Below are 18,742 nucleotides of genomic sequence, written 5' to 3'. Positions count from 1 at the left end.
AAATATGCAGTAGGATAACATTTTTAATGTGTTAATAAGATGTGATAAAAACATAAGTCTACAATGAACATATGTGAAAAAGATATTTAATTGCAAAATAGAAAAGTAGGCCAGAGTACAGTTTTAAGGGTAATTGCTCTTTTATACAGTATAGATAACCTAGAGGGATGTTAGGGTTAAACAGTTCATAAAGCAATAAAACATTGAAAAATAAAGCAAGAAAAAGGGGTTTGAAGTAATGTTTTACCAAAAAAAAAAAGAAAAAGTGAACAGTCTGCCAGTGTTTAATGTCCATACATTGTGGAATTCAACAATACTGTGATGAGGGCAAGTCACAGCACAGACACTGAGCTTTCAAAGGGAAAAGTAGAAGTTACATTAGACATGTCTATTGCATCACTGTAGTACAAAAAGTTCCTGTTCTACATACAAAAGCAATTTTTTTCCATAAGAATAATTTCCTGGGGAGAAATAAGTCCATAAAATATTTCAGAAACTCATATACATTGAGTTTTCCAAAAACATTATCTTAAAATCCAGTGCCTTAAAGTGCTTTCATGTGGAAATCATGATGGAAGGCACAGAATACAGTTTCACGTCCCCACTATTAAATTTTCGAAAAAGCACAGATTTTGCAGAATTGGCAAATTCAAGTTATCTTGTAGGCTGCTCCTTCCGAGAACATTGTCATTCCAATAAAACCAGCTGCTAGCTTACTTAGTTTCAATGACCTATAGAGTAAAGGGGTTTTTGTTTTTTTTTTCCTGGTCACTTTCATCATTTCTGTGGGAGAAATACCTATGTAAGTGATGCATTTTGAAATTATAAAACATGCAGAATATGTACAAACAGAAATTTTAAAAAATATTTGCTTCATATACATGTAAATCTACTTGGGTATAGCTGAAATTGAACAAATATAAAAATTTTGCTTTCTAAAAAATGTTTTCAGAGAATCTGACACAACTTAAAGCTGTACAAAGATTTCCTGGGAGAAATCTTCTCTCTGTATAGAGGTTTATACCTATAGGAGTAATTCCAGCATCAGTCCACCATAATTATTACACAACATTTGCTCTAACCAGCAACGATCACCCTTAAAACTGTTCTGTTTCTGAGAAATTAAGGTTTGTACTAAAATCAAAAAGAATTCACAAAAACAGTGGCTTATTGTGGTTTTGGATCTCTTCAACAATCTTTATCAACTCATTTGGAACTGTAAAAAAAAAACAAAAACTATTTACAGAATTCAGTTTTAAATACATTTCACAACTTCTAAAGTAAAGTTTTATGTTACAAGAATTCAGAGCTCATGGCTTAAGTCCAATTATCAATCTGTAGTCTCTTCTATCATTCTGTATTCCCATGGCTGTACCTTTGTTGTGTACAGTTCAAGACTGTATTCTTTCTTGACCAAAAGTAAAATCAAACTACATGTTCGTTTCAATTAAACAGCTTCTTTATTAGTCTGAAGACGAGTCATAGCTTCCAACTTCTGTCTGTAGGCCTCTGCTTCCTGTTCTTTCTTTAGGAGCTGCTGTCGATATTTTTGTGCTTCTCGATTTGCTTCATCCAGCTGTTTCTGAAGAGCTTCTCTCTCCTAATTAAAAGAATAGTTTTTTTTTAATTTTGGCAAAAATACATTTTTAATACATATAGGCATGCATCCTTCAAATTAAAAAAAAAAAAAACAAAACTGTAGTAGCTAAAAGTAGCCATGTACTGAAATTTCCTAGACATCTTGCCTTTTCAATCAATTCACTAATATTTAAGTCCCTAATTTTGTGCTCCACATTATGAGATATGGATCAGTTTCCAAACGCAAGGAAATTATTTTCCTATTTAGAAATAAGACTAACAGAAAGACTCCAAACTGGGCACCTGTACTTTTATACGTACTACAAAAACTAACAAAGAGTTTTTAAGAGGGAAATACACAACCACACCTCTTTATATTTCCATTTGTTGTGCTCTTACCTAAAGGTAATAATTATAAAACAATTTTACTGAGCACCCACTATATGAGTAAACAGGGTGATTTCCAACAATAAGCTTCTGAGACAGATATTATGCACAAGTTACAGATGAGAAAAATGATGCTCAGGGATGATGTAGCTCTCCCAAGGTCACATACTAAGGAGTTAGATTTATAGGGTTCTAACATTACTGCTTTTAAAACTATTTTTCATTTACAATAGCAAGCAAGATAATTCACCTTTAAAATGAAGAGTGCTGATCAAGATCAGTATTTCCTAAATTATACTGTTTCATAAACCAATAAAATACGAAATTATCAATGATTAAATTACATAGGTATAAAATGTATGTATTAAACTCCTCAGCAAACTGAGAGGTGAAACACAAATCCAATCCAATGAAAACGGTATTCTTTCTCCTCTTCCTCCTCACTCTGCCCCTATTCAGTTATTGCAGGAAAAACAAGGAAAAACATTTCAACGAACCCATTCCCACACCTCTAAGCAAGCACAAGGACAAAAGCTCAGCCTCCACAGACCAAAGCCCAAGGTTAGTTTCCATGGTCTTAGGAATGAAGCAACCTCATCACAGATGCCCAGGACCTCTGAGTAGGGTGAAGGCCAGGGTTCGGACTGTCACAAGAATGATGGGTCCGCAGTGGACAAGATAATTGGTCAGAGGGAACTAAAGGTAAGTGGTTGGCCGACTGCTGGGGAGGCACAGTATGAGGTTCTCTTTCTCTATATCCTATTCTGTGTATCCTCTGCCTCCTTGACTCTTGTCCATTGCCAACACCAAAGGATTCCTCACCTTCACTATTCACACGGTTGGTCCACAAGCAGGAGCATGTATAATCCCCCTGCCTTTCTGTTATTCCACTTCCTTCCCCACAATGGGAATGAAGCGAGATCCAACATTTCTTTTTCTCATGGGCCCACCAGATGTGGGAGTGATTCATTTGGAATCCAATTACACAAAATGTACAAGTAGAAGAAAGGAATGCCCCTTACCTCCAGTTTAAGCAATGCCCAGGCCCTATCCTGCTGCCTCCCAACACTTCTTCTTCCCTCCTCTTATCCTAACTCCAGCCAAGATAGGAACAAGTCAGAAAAGACACCCTGGGATGAGTCCAAGGTAAGCAATCAATGCCAGTACCCTGGCTACGGACTGCAGGACTTTAAGGACACCAATGGAAGGGGTGAGGGGTGGAAGGTTGGATGTTACTTCCCAGGAGCTAGACCACAGCTCTGGCAGGAGTGTCCACAGCCATGCATGTGTTTTAAAATGTTACATGTGGCCGGGCACAGTGACTCACACCTGTAAAGCCAGCACATTGAGAGGCCAAGGCAGGCGGACCACTTAAGCCCAGGAGTTCGAGACAAGCCTGGGCAACATGGCAAAACCCCTACAAAAAAATACAAAATTTAGCCAGGCATGGTGGCATGCGCCTATCGTCCCAGCTACTTGGGAAGCTGAGGCAGGAGAATCACTTGAGCCCAGGAGGTTGAGGTTGCATTGAGCAACTCCACTGCACTCTGGCCTGGGTGACAGAGCAAGACCTTGTCTCAAAAAACAAGAAAAAAGAAAAAAACAAACACAAACTTACATGTATGTGAAAAATAACACCAATCCTTTGGTAGCCAAAGTTTCGAACATGGGTAAAAATTTACCTTGATTTAGCAGGAAATATTGGAAGAGGTTAACTCTAAAGCATCTTCTAGTATTACCTATTTATTAACATTTAGAGTCAGGAAAGGATTCACAATTATTGCAGAAGATGAAAGCAAACCGAGTGAGGTAGTCTAACAGTGAAAAGAGCCTAACCCTATTTTCCATATTGCATATTTTAACTTCAAGAAGTACAATTTATCTTGATAAAAATGAAAAGATAGCTCCCTTCTGCCTACTAGGTGAAATAAAAAAACTCATTTTCACAGCATTTTTTGGCTAATTCTATAAAACCTAGAAGACAAAGATCATTAGCACTGCATGCTGAATACATTTAATCTTTAAGATTGAAAGTATAATTAACACTATACTTTTTTTTTTTTTTTTGAGACGGAGTCTCGCTCAGGCTGGAGTACAGTGGTATGATCTCGGCTCACTGCAACCTCCACCTCCCGGGTTCATACCATTCTCCTGCCTCAACCTCCCGAGTAGCTGGGACTACAGGTACCCGCCATCACGCCCGGCTAATTTTTTGTATTTTTAGTAGAGATGGGGTTTCACCATGTTAGCCAGGATGGTCTTGATCTCCTGACCTCGTGATCCGCCTGCCTTGGCCTTCCAAAACACTGGGATTACAGGCATGAGCCACTGTGCCTGGCCTAAATGTTTTTTAAAAGAGATAAACTGGGCAGGATATGTGAGCCGTTTGCTTGTGTGTAAACGTCAATTTTCTAACTGCCCTGGGCCAAACATGACAACTATGATTTTGTTTTAATAAAGTTTTATTGAAATATATCCACACCCACCCATTTTCAAATTGTCTATGGCTGCTTTCACTACAATGGCAGAACTGAGTAGTTGACAAAGAGACTGTAGGGTCCACAGAGCCGAAAATATTTGGTACCTGGCCATTTATGAAAAAACTTTGCCTTCTCCAGCCTTAGAAAAAAGAGATATGGACTGGGTGCTGGGCATGCAGTGGCTCATGCCTGAAATCCTAGTACTTTGGAAGGCCAAGGCAGGAGGATTGCTTGAGCCTAGGAGTAAGAGACTAGCCTGGGCAACAGGGCAAAGCCTCATCTCGAACTCCTGACCTCAAGAGATCCTCGCACTTCAGTCTCCCAAAGTGCTGGGATTACAGGCATGAACCACCATGCCTGGCCGCAAAACCTTATCTCTACAAAAAAATACAAAAATTGGCCAGGCATGGTGGTGTATGCCTGTAGTCCCAGCTACTCAAGAGGCTGTGAGGTGGGAGGATTGCTTGAGCCCAGGGAGGTCAAGGCTGCAGTGAGCTGTAAATGCACCACTGCACTCCAGCCTAGGCAACACAGTGAGACCCTGTCTCAAAAAATAAATAAAAACATACATAAAAACATTAATTTTAAAAAAGAGAGAGAAATGACCTGGATATGGTGACTTATGCCAGTAATCTCAGTAATCTCAGTTCTTCAGGAGGCGGAGGTGGGAGGATCACTTGAGGCCAGGAGTCCAAGACCAGCCTGGGCAACATAGCAAGACACCCTCTCTACAAAAAGAAAAAAAAGCCTAGCCAGGTATAGTGGTCCCAGCTACTTGGGAGGCTGAGGTGGGAAGCTTGCTTGAGCCCCGGAGTTTGAGGTTGCAGTGAGCCATGACTGCACCACTGCACTTCTGCCTGGGTGACAAAGCGAGACCCTGCCTTAAAAAAGAAAAAAGAAAAAAAAAAAAAAAAAAAAAAAAAAACCAGAGAGAGATGTGACTATAAACATTTTTAAATTGTGGCAGATCAGGAAAGATAGCCATTAAAAAAAAAAAAAAAAAAAAAAAAAAAAACACAGATTGAAAAACTTTGCATCAAATAAAACATTTTATAAAGTTTACAGAAATCAGTTTTTTAGAGAGCACTAAGGATCTCAAATCTACTACCAGTTAAAGGACACAAATATTTCATTAAAAATAAAATTTACAGACATGAGCAGTGACTCGTGCCTATAATCCCAGCACTTTGGGAGGCTGAAGCGGGCGTATCGCCTGAGGTCAGGATTTCAAGATCAGTCTGGCCAACACAGTGAAACCCCATCTCTACCAAAAATACAAAAATTAGCCGGGCATGGTGGTATGCACCTGTAATCCCAGCTACTTAGGAGACTGAGGCAGGAGAATCGCTTGAACCTGGGAGGCGGAGGTTGCAGTGAGCCGAGATCGCAGCACTGCACTCCAGCCTGGGCAACAGAGTGAGACTCTTTCTAAAAAAATTAAATAAAATAAAATTTACTAATAAACATGTTTATCTTTAACCTCCATGGGAAAGAAAATGTAAAGGTATTTCCTGAAGTCACACAATAAAGTAATAGACAAAATCTGTTACTCCTAATACACTAAATATATTTCTTACACATGTACAAAGATTAATTTCAATTCAGAATAGTCTAACGTTTATTTTTGGAAATCTGTAAATAACACTCTTCCGGAAAATATATTCAATGCAGTAATAAATGGAAGATAAAATTATATACATTATTGCAATTTGGTGTCTTATTCACACCTTTCTCTCCAAAAAACAAACCTATTTTATTTCCTATATTGCTATATGCAGATGTAAAGCCCACAAAATGTACAATACACTTTCTACAGTTTAAAGTAATTTTTCCAGAGACTCTTGGAAAACCTCTCCATTGTTAGTTGGGAAACTATAAACATAAATTCTTAGCACCTTATTGTATTATTATTTTTTCTTTTGTCTCACTCTGTCATCCAGGCTGGAGTGCAATGGCGTAATCTTGGCTCACTGCAACCTCTGTCTCCCAGGTTCAAGCGACTGTCTCGCCTCAGCCTCCCAAGTAGCTGGGACTACAGGCGTGTGTCACCACACCCGGGTAATTTTTGTATTTTTTAGTAGAGGTGGGGTTTTGCCATGTTGGCCAGGCTGGTCTCGAACTCCTGACCTCAGGTGATCCACCCACCTTGGCCTCCCAAAGTGCTGGGATTACAAGCGTGAGCCACTGCCCCTGGCCAATTCTTAGCACCTTCTTTATGGAGAGTCACTCTGGGCATTGCAGTCACAGATACATGGAGAAAACCCAAACATTAGATTTTGTATAATTTTTAATTTTTTTTTTTTTTTTTTTTTTTGAGATGGAGTCTCGCTCTGTCGCCCAGGCTGGAGTGCAGTGGCGTGATCTCGGCTCACTGCAAGCTCCGCCTCCTGGGTTTACGCCATTCTCCTGCCTCAGCCTCCTGAGTAGCTGGGACTACAGGCGCCCGCCACCGCGCCCGGCTAATTTTTTGTATTTTTAGTAGAGACGGGGTTTCACGGTGGTCTCGATCTCCTGACCTTGTGATCCGCCCGCCTCGGCCTCCCAAAGTGCTGGGATTACAGGCGTGAGCCACCGCACCCGGCCAAATTTCTTTAAGTTTCTCAATCTCAGCATCATTGATATTTTTGGGCCACACAATTCTTTATTGTGGGAGGCTATCTTGTGCATTGTAGGATGTCTACCCAGCCTCTATCCATTACATGTCAGTGGAATGCCACTAGTCATGACAACCAAATATGTCTTCTGACGCTGCTTTAGAGAAACTTTTTCAGTTAATGGCCAAGCTGTCCCTCAGGAGTATAAAAGTCTCCCCCCAAGATAACCCCATTGGCCACCTAAGAAAATAAATTCAAAATAACAACTTCACGTATTATAAGGAAATGATTACCTGGTTTGGTGAAAACATTGGAGGTCATCTCTTCATTCTATATCTCCAGCCTACCACTACCTGTATACTCACTGTATGCTTCCAGGTTTCTCTGAAATAGCCCTAAGAGGTCAGGCAAGCTTGGCTTGAACATTTCCAGTGATGGAGAACAAGATTTCCATTACCAGAAAGCTCTCTCTACTAAAATCAAAACAAAGCAAGCAAACGAAAACCACTGTTCTTCACACCAAGCTGAAACCGAATCTCCCTAAAGCTCCATCTCCTGGGCCCTAGTTATTTTATACACCTCTCAATTCATACTTCCCTGTTATTTGCAGTTATTTTCCCTGGTCTCTCAAAGACTGTAAGAAAGAAATCAGGCTAAACTTTGAGGGAAACAGCAATGCTCCCTGGTCATTAGGTAAATAAAGGTACAGGCTGCACATTCATTGTTTAAAAATATAATCTGTTGAATTAAATAAGCTTACATTTAATAAAAAATTCAAGTAATTTTAAAATAATACTTTATTAAAGAGTTAAAGCGAAGTACATTTTTTTACCTTATGTGTCTGAAAAAGATCATCTGACATATCAGAAAAACAACAAAAAGTATTAAATAATAAGTATACTGATACCATTCAATGGAAAAATTGTTAGTTTGTGAATAAAAACTTTAACATCCTACACATCACTTTAAATCCTGAAGAAATAAAACAACCCAACATCAATATTTAAAGTCATAATTTTACCAAATATTCTGGTTAAACCATTAATCAGATTCTTTTAAACTCAATAATATATTTGTGGTGTGGCCAAAGATGTACCAGTCTTATATTTACATGAATTTAGAAAGGGTATTTTCTCATTGTCTTTAGTTTGACTTATGTTACCTTTTAGTGGCTTATTTTAAAAATCTCCTTTCTATAACAAGAACCTTTACAAAAAATTACTAAATATTCACCAAATTTACTACAAACACATATCAGATATAAATATTGTATGACTATGCTGACTTTTTCAATTCTCATAAAAACCCAAAAATGGAGACATTATTATTCTAAATTCCAGTTTGGAACACAATAAAACTGCAACTCAGAAAGATAAGATTCCTTGCCTCAATGCTAACAGTACAAGAGGTGGGATTCAAACTCAACTCATCTGATTTCAAGTTCAGTGGTTGCAGTTGTTCTTTCAAAGTTATTCAAGAATAACCTTGTTTTCATTTGATATAATTTATTATCAAGTTCATGGAGCAAAATTTTATTTACAGTCAGTCAAGAAAAAAACCTGTGAAGCAACTATGGTTTGGTTACACCTACAAACTGGTTTACACTTACAAATTACTCTGGGGGAGGGGAAAAAAAGTTGAATCCTATGAACAGCTAGTCTAAATTCATTTACTTTCCTTGAAAGAAGCAATTATCTACTGCTTTTTAAAAATAACCCATTTGACAAACATCGACCTTCTTTAAGAGGACCCCCTAGCCCAATTAGGTATTTTAGCTTCAGTTTTGAATGAAAAAAAAAATTTAGCCAATATATACTGGTATTTTCCTTAGTGACTTGTAAGAATGGTGTGTGTAAGTTTAAAATATAAAGGATGAAGTGCAAGAACCAAAGACATTCCAGTGTTGTCAAGATGACAGACTATTATAAAACAAATTCTTCACTCACTCATTCATTCATTCAATATTTATTTATTGAGGGCTTGCTATATGTATAAGGCAAAAATAAACAAAATGAAAATACTACGCACTTTCATTCTGTATCAAAACAATACTGTCAGTAATAAATATAAAAGACAAAAAAAATTGAATTTATTTTGGATGACTGCGGCAAAGCACACCGGGTAAAAGACTCCTTACTTCTATTTCTGCAGATTCCACCCGGTTTTCAATTATTTCGATACATTGTCTCTTAGCTGGTGGTTCTTCACTTATAACAGTTTCTTCAGCAATGTCTGTTGCTGGTACTGTTAATACTAAAATGAAAAAAAAATTATGTATTACTTCATTTTCAGAGAGATTTATTAGAAATAAAACTAGTCTTGACACTGTTGATGCTACTCATCTAAAATAAGTACATTCCAAAACAATAATTCCAAATCATCGATCTGCTTTTTATGAGACTATCCATATATGTCTTCTTTATTACCTTCTTGCTTTTTTACTGTACCTACATATATTTTTTAAATTATATAGATAATATATTCATTCATGACTCAAACATCAAAATATTTAACAAGCATATTTTGAGAGGCTTCATGCCCACCCCGATAACAGATAATCATTTTATTAATTTATTATGTATTATCCTTAATTTGTTTAAAAATTAGTATACATTCTCATTTTCCTTTCTTACGTAAAAGGTAGCATATATACAACAGATACATTGTTCTGCATCTGCTTTTTTCACTCCAGATACTTACAGTATCTTACATCATTACATAGAGAGCTTCTGTTTATTTAGCTTCTTAATATCCACTAAGTGGATATTCCATTATGAGCACTGAGAGTTCATAAACATTGCTTGTTTTTGTATTGGACTGTTGGGCTTTTTCTCAGTTTTTAGTAGCTCTTTATATAAATGTAATTATATAGAGAGGTTGTCCTTGCTTTGCACAGCAGTACAGGAACATAAAAACGACTGTGCAAGCTGAAATCACCTGAAGCCATCCTAATAATCACAATGGGGAAAATTATAATTGTTCCATGGCCTTTAAAATTTTTTGCCAAAACATGAAAAACCCTCTTAGTGACAGCTATAAATGTAAATAAAAATTTTAAAATAGTAAAACTAATATTTATTTAGTACAATGTAATTTAAAACATTAGAGATACTGAGAATTCGAGTTTTCTTTTTTATTCATGACATTTATAAATTAACTTGGAAAAAATGAGAATTTATATCTATTAGACTGTACAGTCTATATAATTCACATGTTAACTATATATTTTTTATTCAGGAAGGCTTTAAAAGTTTATTTTTTTAAAATATTCAGTAGAACTCTCTCATTGCTATTCTTTTCCAGAGTTTTCCTTATTCTTCTTCCCTCTGCCCCATCAACATAAACTTTAGAATCAATTTGGCTAATTACAGAAAAAAACGTGATCTTTGTTATGGGCTGAATGGTACTCCCACTCCCCAAATTCACATGTTGAAGTCCTAACCCCCAGTACCTCAGAGTGTGACTCTATTTGGAGACAGGGTCCTTAAACAGATAATTAAGGTAAAATGAGATGGGCCCTAATCCAGTACTACTGGTGTCCTTACAGGAAGAGGAGATTAGGACACAGATAACACAAACAAACTGAGGTAGACCATGTGAGGACAGGCCAGAAGATGGCCATCTGCAAATCAAGGAGAGCAGCCTCAGAAGAAACCAAACCTGCCCCAAGACCTTGACCTGGCACTTCTAGCCTTCAGAGCTGTGAGAAATCATTAGTCTGCATAATGATACAGGTTTTGGAAACAATGTTACGTCTGCTTGATACAAATATTTTTAAAGCTTTCTTCTTTTCTAAAAATTAGAATTAGTTCTTTAACGCTTTGTGAAAGCATCTGACCCTAATCCAATTTCAGACCAGCTATTAGCAGAAGATTTCAGCAGAGTGGGACAGAATGGCCTCCCAGGCTTTACAGGCCAAGTGTTCCCTCTTCTACTGTTACAGCAACAAACTCCTTTCTCCAAATCTGGTCTCTGTTCAGTGTCATGCCTCCTCTGCCACTCAAAACCAAACCTGGTTTAGGTGAAGTTCTACCTCTAGCCCTGCCCTTCACTGGCCATGAAAGGCACACGCTCTACAATCCTACTCATTTTCTTTTCTTCTTTATTTTCTTGGAGACAGGGTCTCGCTCTGTCATCCACACTGGAGTGCAATGGTGCAATCATAGTTCACTGCAGCCTCAAACTCCTGGGCCCAAGCGATCCTCCTGCCTCGGCCTTCCAAGTAGCTGGGACTACAGGTTCACACTACCATACCTGGCTAATTTCGTTGTTTCTACTTTTGTAGAGACAAGTATCATTGTGTTGCTAAGGCTGGTCTTGAACTCCTGGCCTCAAGCAATCCTCCCACTTTAGCATTCCAAAGTGCTGGGATTATGGGCTCAAGCCACCATACCAGCCCTAGTCATTTTCTCCAAGATTATGTGTGGACACTATTTTTAGGGGGAGACAAGGTACAGGGCAATGCTTAGTTAGATACTTTCTGCAGCTTCTCTCTCTGCCTCAGTATTCATGCCCTATTCTATCTTAGTCCTGCATTCAGCACTTCCTACTGAGTCTGGGGCCCTATACTTCTGAGAAAGCATGTTTATCTTTATTGCTGAGCTTAACCCCTTTTCTTTCCTTGATGCACCAGTGTGGATTTCCATGAGAGTCCTCTTGCCCTCTGGCTGTAATGGCTTCAGATGCTTTTGGCAGCACTTAAAAATGTGGAATTCTGAGGTTTTCTCAGCCTTTTAGTTTTACTGAAAATGTAGTTGAGGCTTTTGTTTCATCTTGTTAGCCTTTGTGGTTTCCAAAAGGAGAAAAATGTTAGAATTCACAATAAAGCTGCTAAAATTTGCTACCATATTCCTACTACAAGTCCTAAGTCCACCTTTTTTTTTTTTCTTTTTCTTTTTCTGAGAAAGAGTTTCTCTCTGTTCCCCAGGCTGGAATGCAGTGGCACGATAATGGCTCACTGCAGCTTCAACCTCCTGGGCTCTAGCAATTCTGCCACTTTGAGCTCCCAAGTAGCTGGGACTATCAGTAAATGTCACCATGCCTAGCTAATTTTTTATAATTTTTTTAGACATGGGGTCTCACCATGTTGCCCAGGCTCCAAATTCTTTTTAAGTAGCTTTTTCTTATGTGATATTTTTAAAAGCTCACATGGTATTCCAATTGCATTAAATGATCTAGGAAACTATTGTCCAATGCTGATTTGAATTATTTATTTCAGGTATTATTTGTGGTGACATTTAAGCTCATTTTTCAACCAGAATACTTTAGGGCCAATTTCTCTTTCCACCTAGTATATACTCAGAGAAAGCAAGCTAATTTTAATTTTAATTAGCCTAAGCAAATAAAATTAGGTAATTAGGTGTCCTGCAAAGGGTTATACAAATATAACTCAAGGCAAAAATAAATTCTTTGGAACACATATCATAATTTCCTGAGAATTAAAAATAAACACAATCTCTTTGGACTGCAGAGAAGACTTAAAGAAAATAAAAATAAAATAAAAACAAACACAAACTTTATAAAAATGTCTACTACTAACCTTGTTGTCCATCTGGCATGGTCACAATGATGGGTTGACCAATTCCACTGGTTGGAATAGAGTGCAAATTTCCAAGCTGAATTCCATCTGTAACTATTGTGATGACTTGCTGACCCCCTGAACTAACTACTTGCTGAATGGCACCATCCACAGATTCTGCAGTAACTACTTCCTCCGTGGCCACTACTGGAAAAAAAAAAAGAAAACTCAGCAAACATATGTAACAGTATGAATAGAAACCTATTATTGCTTTGTCTGCTACTTTTGCTTTCTCTGCTTCTTTCTTTTCTTTTTTTAAATAGAGACAGGGTCTTACTCTGATGCCCAGGCTGGAGCGTAGTGGTGCAATCATGGCTCACGGCATCCTTAACTCCTGCACTCAAGTGATCCTCTTGACAGCCTCCCAAGTAGATGAGACTGCAGGTATGTACCACCATCCCTGACTAGTTTTATTTTTGTAGGGATGAGGTGTTGCTATGTTGGCCAGGCTGGTCTCAAACTCATGGCCTCAAGCAAGCCTCCTGCCTTGACCTCCCAAAGTGCTGAGAATTACAAACATGAGCCACCACACCTGGTCCCCTGCTTCTTTCTTACCCAGGAAAATTTGTACATGGTTTTAAAACTCAGTCTCCAGTGGTGTTGGAAATATCTATGCAACCAGTTGATTATAAGTCTCTCGTAATTTACAATACATAAGTTTCAACTATCTTCACATGTGAGTGGTTAAACAATTTCTCTTCATTTGGTTGTATGAGGTATAAAATTTAGAAGATCTAATATCATGACGAAGGTTGTATCTGTTTCATAAAACCTCACAATTCAGTCGGGTGCTGGTGGCTCAGGCCTGTAATCCCAGCACTTTGAGAGGCCGAGGCGGGAGGATCACTTGAGGTCAGGAGTTTGAGACTAGCCTGGCCAACATGGCAAAATCCCGTCTCTACTAAAAATACAAAATTAGCAGGGACTGGTGGTGAATGCCTATAATCCCAGCTACTCAGGAGGTTGAGGCAGGAGAATTGTCTGAACCCGGGAGGCAGAGGTTGCAGTGAGAAAAGATCATGCCACTGCCCTCTAGAATAGGCAACAGAACAAGACCCTGTCTCAAAACAAAACAAAACAAAATCCACAATTCATAAGATGAATTTGAATATGATTATACTCCATTTACATTTATATATAAGTTGACATACAGAATAAAGAGTATTCTCTTTTTGGATTAAGTGAGCAAGGATTTGCCTTGATAATAAGTGGTATACAGATGTGGTACTATGTGATAGTAAATAGTATAATATATTAACATTTCCACAAATAAAATCCCCAAATACGCTCTTAATAATTTATGAGAGCCTTAGAGAGGATTCTGGCAGCAAAAGCAGTACCTGTGTCCTTGTCTGGGTAGAGAAATTGCAAGTTAATACTGCCAAAATCCTTTCTCACAGGCAATCCTACACCCACTACTGATCCCAAAAGACATGTAGAAGTACATGGTAGCTTTATTCATACTAGTAAAAAACTACAAACAACCCAGATATTCTTTGATAATAAATAAACAATGGTAGACTCAAACACAGCAATTTGACTGTATGCAAAACATGGGTGAAACTGACAAAAAAACAAAACTAAGTGATGTAAACCAGACACAAAAGAATATGTACTGTCTACCTTCCATTTATGAACTGAGCAATGTTTATACAATGTTTACAATTATCCTCTGTGAGCCCTTTGTGATAATTCCTCAAACTGCACACTTATAATCTATAAGCATTTCTGTATATTAAACTGCACTTCAATAAAAAAGCATCAAAAGGAATGATAGTAATGGATTACTATCCATTGAATTTTTTTTTTTTTTTTTTTTTTGAGACAGAGTCTCACTCTGTCACTAGGCTAGAGTGCAGTGGCGCGATCTTGGCTTACTGCAACCCCCACCTCCCAGGTTCAAGCAATTCTTCTGCCTCAGCCTCCCGAGTAACTGGAACTACAGGTGCATGCCACCACACCCAGTTAATTTTTTTTTTTTTTTTGTATTTTTAGTAGAGACGGGGTTTCACCACGTTGGCAAGGCTGGTCTCGAACTCCTGACCTCGTGATCCGCCTGCCTTGGCCTCCCAAAGTGCTAGGATTACAGGTGTGAGCCACCACACCCAGCCTGAATTTTAAAAAATCTTTCTATCTGATTCATGCCTATAATACCAGCACTCCAGGAGGCCGAGGCAGTATGATCACTTGAGCCCAGGAGTTCAAGACCAGCCTGAGTAACAGTGAAATCCTGTCTACAAAAAATTTAAAAATTAGCCAGGTTTGTTGGTTTACACCTGTAGTCACAGCTATTTGGGAGTCTGGGATGGGAGGATCCCTTGAGCCTGGGAGGTTGAGGTTGCAGTGAGCAGTGATCACAACACTGCACTCCAGCCTGGGTGACAGAGTGAGACTCTATCTCAAAAAAAAAAAAAAAAAAATCTATCATAATACCTCATAAAAAGGAGAGAAAGGAGGAAATGGGAAAGGTCCTCCTGATAGAAAGACATCTAATTAACATTGAAAAAAGACAAGTTAAGATAAATCATTGTAACTCCTAACGTAATAATTGCTTCAAGCGAGGATCAGTAGTGGGTGCTAAAAGCACTGGTAAAATCTTGTGGGGAAACAGGATATTCAAATGTTCTCAAAGTATCCCACCAAAGATTACTATTAGTTGCAAAGGGGAAAATCTACCTGAAAAGAGCCGGCAGTCACAATTCCACCAAGTGGTTCTTATCAGGATGGGCTGATATTATGTGCCTCCTTACGTGATGCGCTGGGAGGTTACAAAATTCACTGGTGTTCTTCCTGGAAATGTCTGAACTAAATCTGACTATAAATGACATTTGGAGGACAACTTGAAAATGGACCATATATCAGATAATTTTTGTGATTAATGTTGATGTTTTTAGAAAATAAAATGGAGCTGTGGATACGTAGAAGGCTATTCTTACTCCTGAGATATACATGCCAAAGTAAAGGTGAAGTACATCATGATGTCTCCAGCCTCCTTTCATATAACTTGGCAAAATAAAGGGGTGTCTGTGTGTGTGTGTGTGTGTACATGCACGCATGTGTCAGAGAACATACAGGCATGCCAAGATGTTAATAGTTGGTGAATACAGGTCAAAGTTATATAGGTTCATCCTCCAATTTTTCTGTGGGTTTGAAAACTATCTACATATAAAAAAATTAATTATAACTAGGTCAAAAAGAGGAATGACATTAAAAATTATTTCTAAATGGCATGGTTTTTAATGTGTTATTTACACATTACAAAAGTGTAATTACGAAAAGGGTAATTTTACAAAAAGTGTAATTAAATAAAACCACTCTACTAAAATCGAGCTACCATCCAGATACACAGTTGCTCTGAAACATGCTGAGTTTCTATCAACTCACAGTAGGGCATCATGGATATCAGTGATCACAGGATTTACTAAGACAGAGAAGCCATAAATATAGGAACTGCTTTTTTTTTTTTTAAGGCAGGAAAAATACTAGGAAACTGGTTTTCACGATGTACTCAACAGGCCTGGCTTCGACTGTTACTGTGTTACTTAGTAATCAAGGATCACAATACAAACCACAGAACACTCAAAATGCAAACAATCTTTATGTTTTGAGCTCTCTTGTAATTTTTGTTTACCTTAAACTATGATTAGGTTTTATCACCAAGCACTTAAGAAAATTTCAGGAAGATAATTACAAAATGAAAAGTAGGACATAAAATAGTAATATAGTCAACAGAACTACTAGTAGGATTTTCAAACACATTAAGTATTGCTTTGATTTTTTCAAAAAACTATCCATATGAAAAAGAAATGTTCACTTGAGTTGAATACTAACTACAGTTAGTAAATATTTTAAAGCTTAATCATATGTAAGAAATTTCTAAGATCACACACAAGGCACAATTCAAGAACTTTCATCTTTGCACTATTTGCAATGACTATTATTAAAATAAAAGAGTTCTTGCCTTTCATCTAACAAGCTTTCTTTTTAAGTTGTGCTATGGTAAGATATTTAAGAAAAAATTAAAAGGAAACCAATTATATAAGACAAAGTGCCCCCCAGAAGCTTTAAGAACAATCTAACAGTAAAATGTTGAAACATGTAAGAATAAAAGAGAAAGCCTAAAAACTCTTAAAAGATTATTGATTTTTAAAAATATATTTATATTCCAAAACATAAAGCTCCCTGGATTAAAAAAAAACTATAACATAAATATTCACTGATCTAATTCAAAAGTCAAGTTGTAATATTTAAAGAAAGCCTAGATAATCTGCAGCACCTTTGAAGACATCTGAGATCTCTTGTTCAACAAGAATTCTGAATTTGGATGCCATAAAAATGAAATAAGACAGGGAAGAACACTGTCTTTGAAATGCCCTAAAAGACTGAAAATTCTACATAGAAACATTTAAATAATAAAATAGAAACTATGGGCCGGGCGCAGTGGCTCATGCCTGTAATCTCAGCACTTTGGGAGGCCAAGGCGGGTGGATCATGAGGTCAAGAGATCGAGACCATCCTGGCCAAGATGGTGAAACCCCATCTCTACCAAAAATACAAAAATTAGCTGGGCATGATGGCGCACGCCTGTAATCCCAGCTACTCGGAAAGCTGAGGCAGGAGAATGGTGCAAACCTAGGAGGAGGCGGAGCTTGCAGCGAGCCAAGATCACGCCACTGCAATCCAGCCTGGGCGACAGAGCGAGACTCCGTCTCAAAAATAAATAAAATAAAATAAAATAAAGTAAAATAAAAATAAAATAAATAAAGTAGAAACTATGTTCATTGAAGAAAAAAAAAAACTTTTCAAAGGTATTATGGCAGCAGTTTAACCTGAAATTAAAAACAAAAAAGCAAAAACAAAACAACCTCATGAGGCCCAGTATGTATCCCTTAAAGCCAACTGAGTTGTATTACCCTATTTTTTATACAGACCAAAAAACAATCTGCAAAACATATCTGGTTCAAATTTCACTTTTAGGAAGAATGGACAGAACTTTTTATTTTTATTGTTTTTCTTTTTTGAACCCCTATTTTGACACATAAGAAAGGAGGGAAATTTTAAAGGCACCAGATGCATTACACCTTTGGAAAAACCACTTTATTAGTAATTACCAGAAGTTGCTCTAAAGACAAAAAAGAAGGGTAATCACAGATGTGTATTTAATCAAGGTATTGTATAATTAGACCACAAGGAAGAATAAAGCTAAGCAAAGAAAAGTTGCTATAGGACTACAGGCTAGAGCTACGAAATAAGAGATGAAAAAATATTTTTAAAGAGCCAGATAACTACACTACAGATGTAAGGCCTCCATCTTAACCAATCACAGCTTCTAATTCTACATCCCAAATAACCCTCTAATCTATTCACTCACTGTCTCTGTCAAATCTTCATTCACGCTATCACTATGATAACTCTTCCCTGGTTGACTGCATTAGACTCCAAACAAAACTCCCTTCCAAAGCATTCTTCTAAACCTGCCAAAGGATCATTTTTAAAGTCCTATATAATCTCACCTTCAGTCACCTTGAGTGACTCTTCCACTTACTGAGTTTAGCCGCACTGGCCTCCGGGTCCCCTAAAAAGTCAAGTTCTTTCCTGTCTCAAAAGCTTCACATGTCCCTCTTGCTAAAATGTTCTTCCCCAAACTTTTGCCTGACTAATGCCTACTTTAATTTTCAGTTTAAATGTTTCTTCCTCTAGGAAGATTCCATGATCCACTAGAGTGGCCTGTAAGCCTTAGTAGAAAGACAGGAAAATGTGATTGCTTCTGTATACTAATAAATAATGTACAACATGGTGGTGGTTTTCCTCATAAGAAAATATATATCCACAATTCCCCCCCCAAAAAAAGCTTTCACTTTTCTGTCTATTCATTTTGGAATGACTTTCAAAATGAAAATCACACAAAATGGTATGAGTTGGAATTAGTTCCAATCTATCTAAATCTTACCCATTCTTTTTTTTTTTTTTTTTTTTTTTTTGAGACAGAGTCTCGCTCTGTCACCCAGGCTGGAGTGCAGTGGCGCCATCTCGGCTCACTGCAAGCTCCGCCTCCCGGGTTTACGCCATTCTCCTGCCTCAGCCTCCCGAGTAGCTGGGACTACAGGCGCCCGCCACCTCGCCCG

The 18,742-nt window shown here is 37.7% G+C and overlaps 1 protein-coding gene across 10 annotated transcripts in view; it reads right to left on the bottom strand.

Annotated features, from left to right (window-relative positions):
• Window positions 1-1,441: 1,441 nt before the first annotated feature.
• LOC105490483 (GA binding protein transcription factor subunit beta 1) overlaps window positions 1,442-18,742 on the bottom strand; it is a 74,764-nt gene continuing 57,463 nt past the window's right edge. For 8 of the 10 annotated variants that reach the window (XM_011756206.3, XM_071066880.1, XM_011756200.3 and 5 more), the window contains 3 exons: window positions 12,579-12,764; window positions 9,177-9,292; window positions 1,442-1,600 (listed from right to left, as the gene is read on the bottom strand). In XM_011756206.3, coding sequence (XP_011754508.1) covers window positions 1,448-1,600; window positions 9,177-9,292; window positions 12,579-12,764 — 455 coding nt within the window. In that variant the 3' untranslated portion in view covers window positions 1,442-1,447. The remainder of the gene's footprint in view (window positions 1,601-9,176; window positions 9,293-12,578; window positions 12,765-18,742) is intronic. The other 2 variants (XM_071066881.1, XM_071066878.1) reach the window with 1 other exon arrangement.

The sequence above is a fragment of the Macaca nemestrina genome, chromosome 7 (assembly GCF_043159975.1).
Source record: "Macaca nemestrina isolate mMacNem1 chromosome 7, mMacNem.hap1, whole genome shotgun sequence".
Classification (NCBI taxonomy): Eukaryota; Metazoa; Chordata; class Mammalia; order Primates; family Cercopithecidae; genus Macaca; species Macaca nemestrina.
The sequence above is the reverse complement of the archived record's forward strand: the minus strand, read 5'-3'. Positions and strand labels throughout refer to the sequence as shown.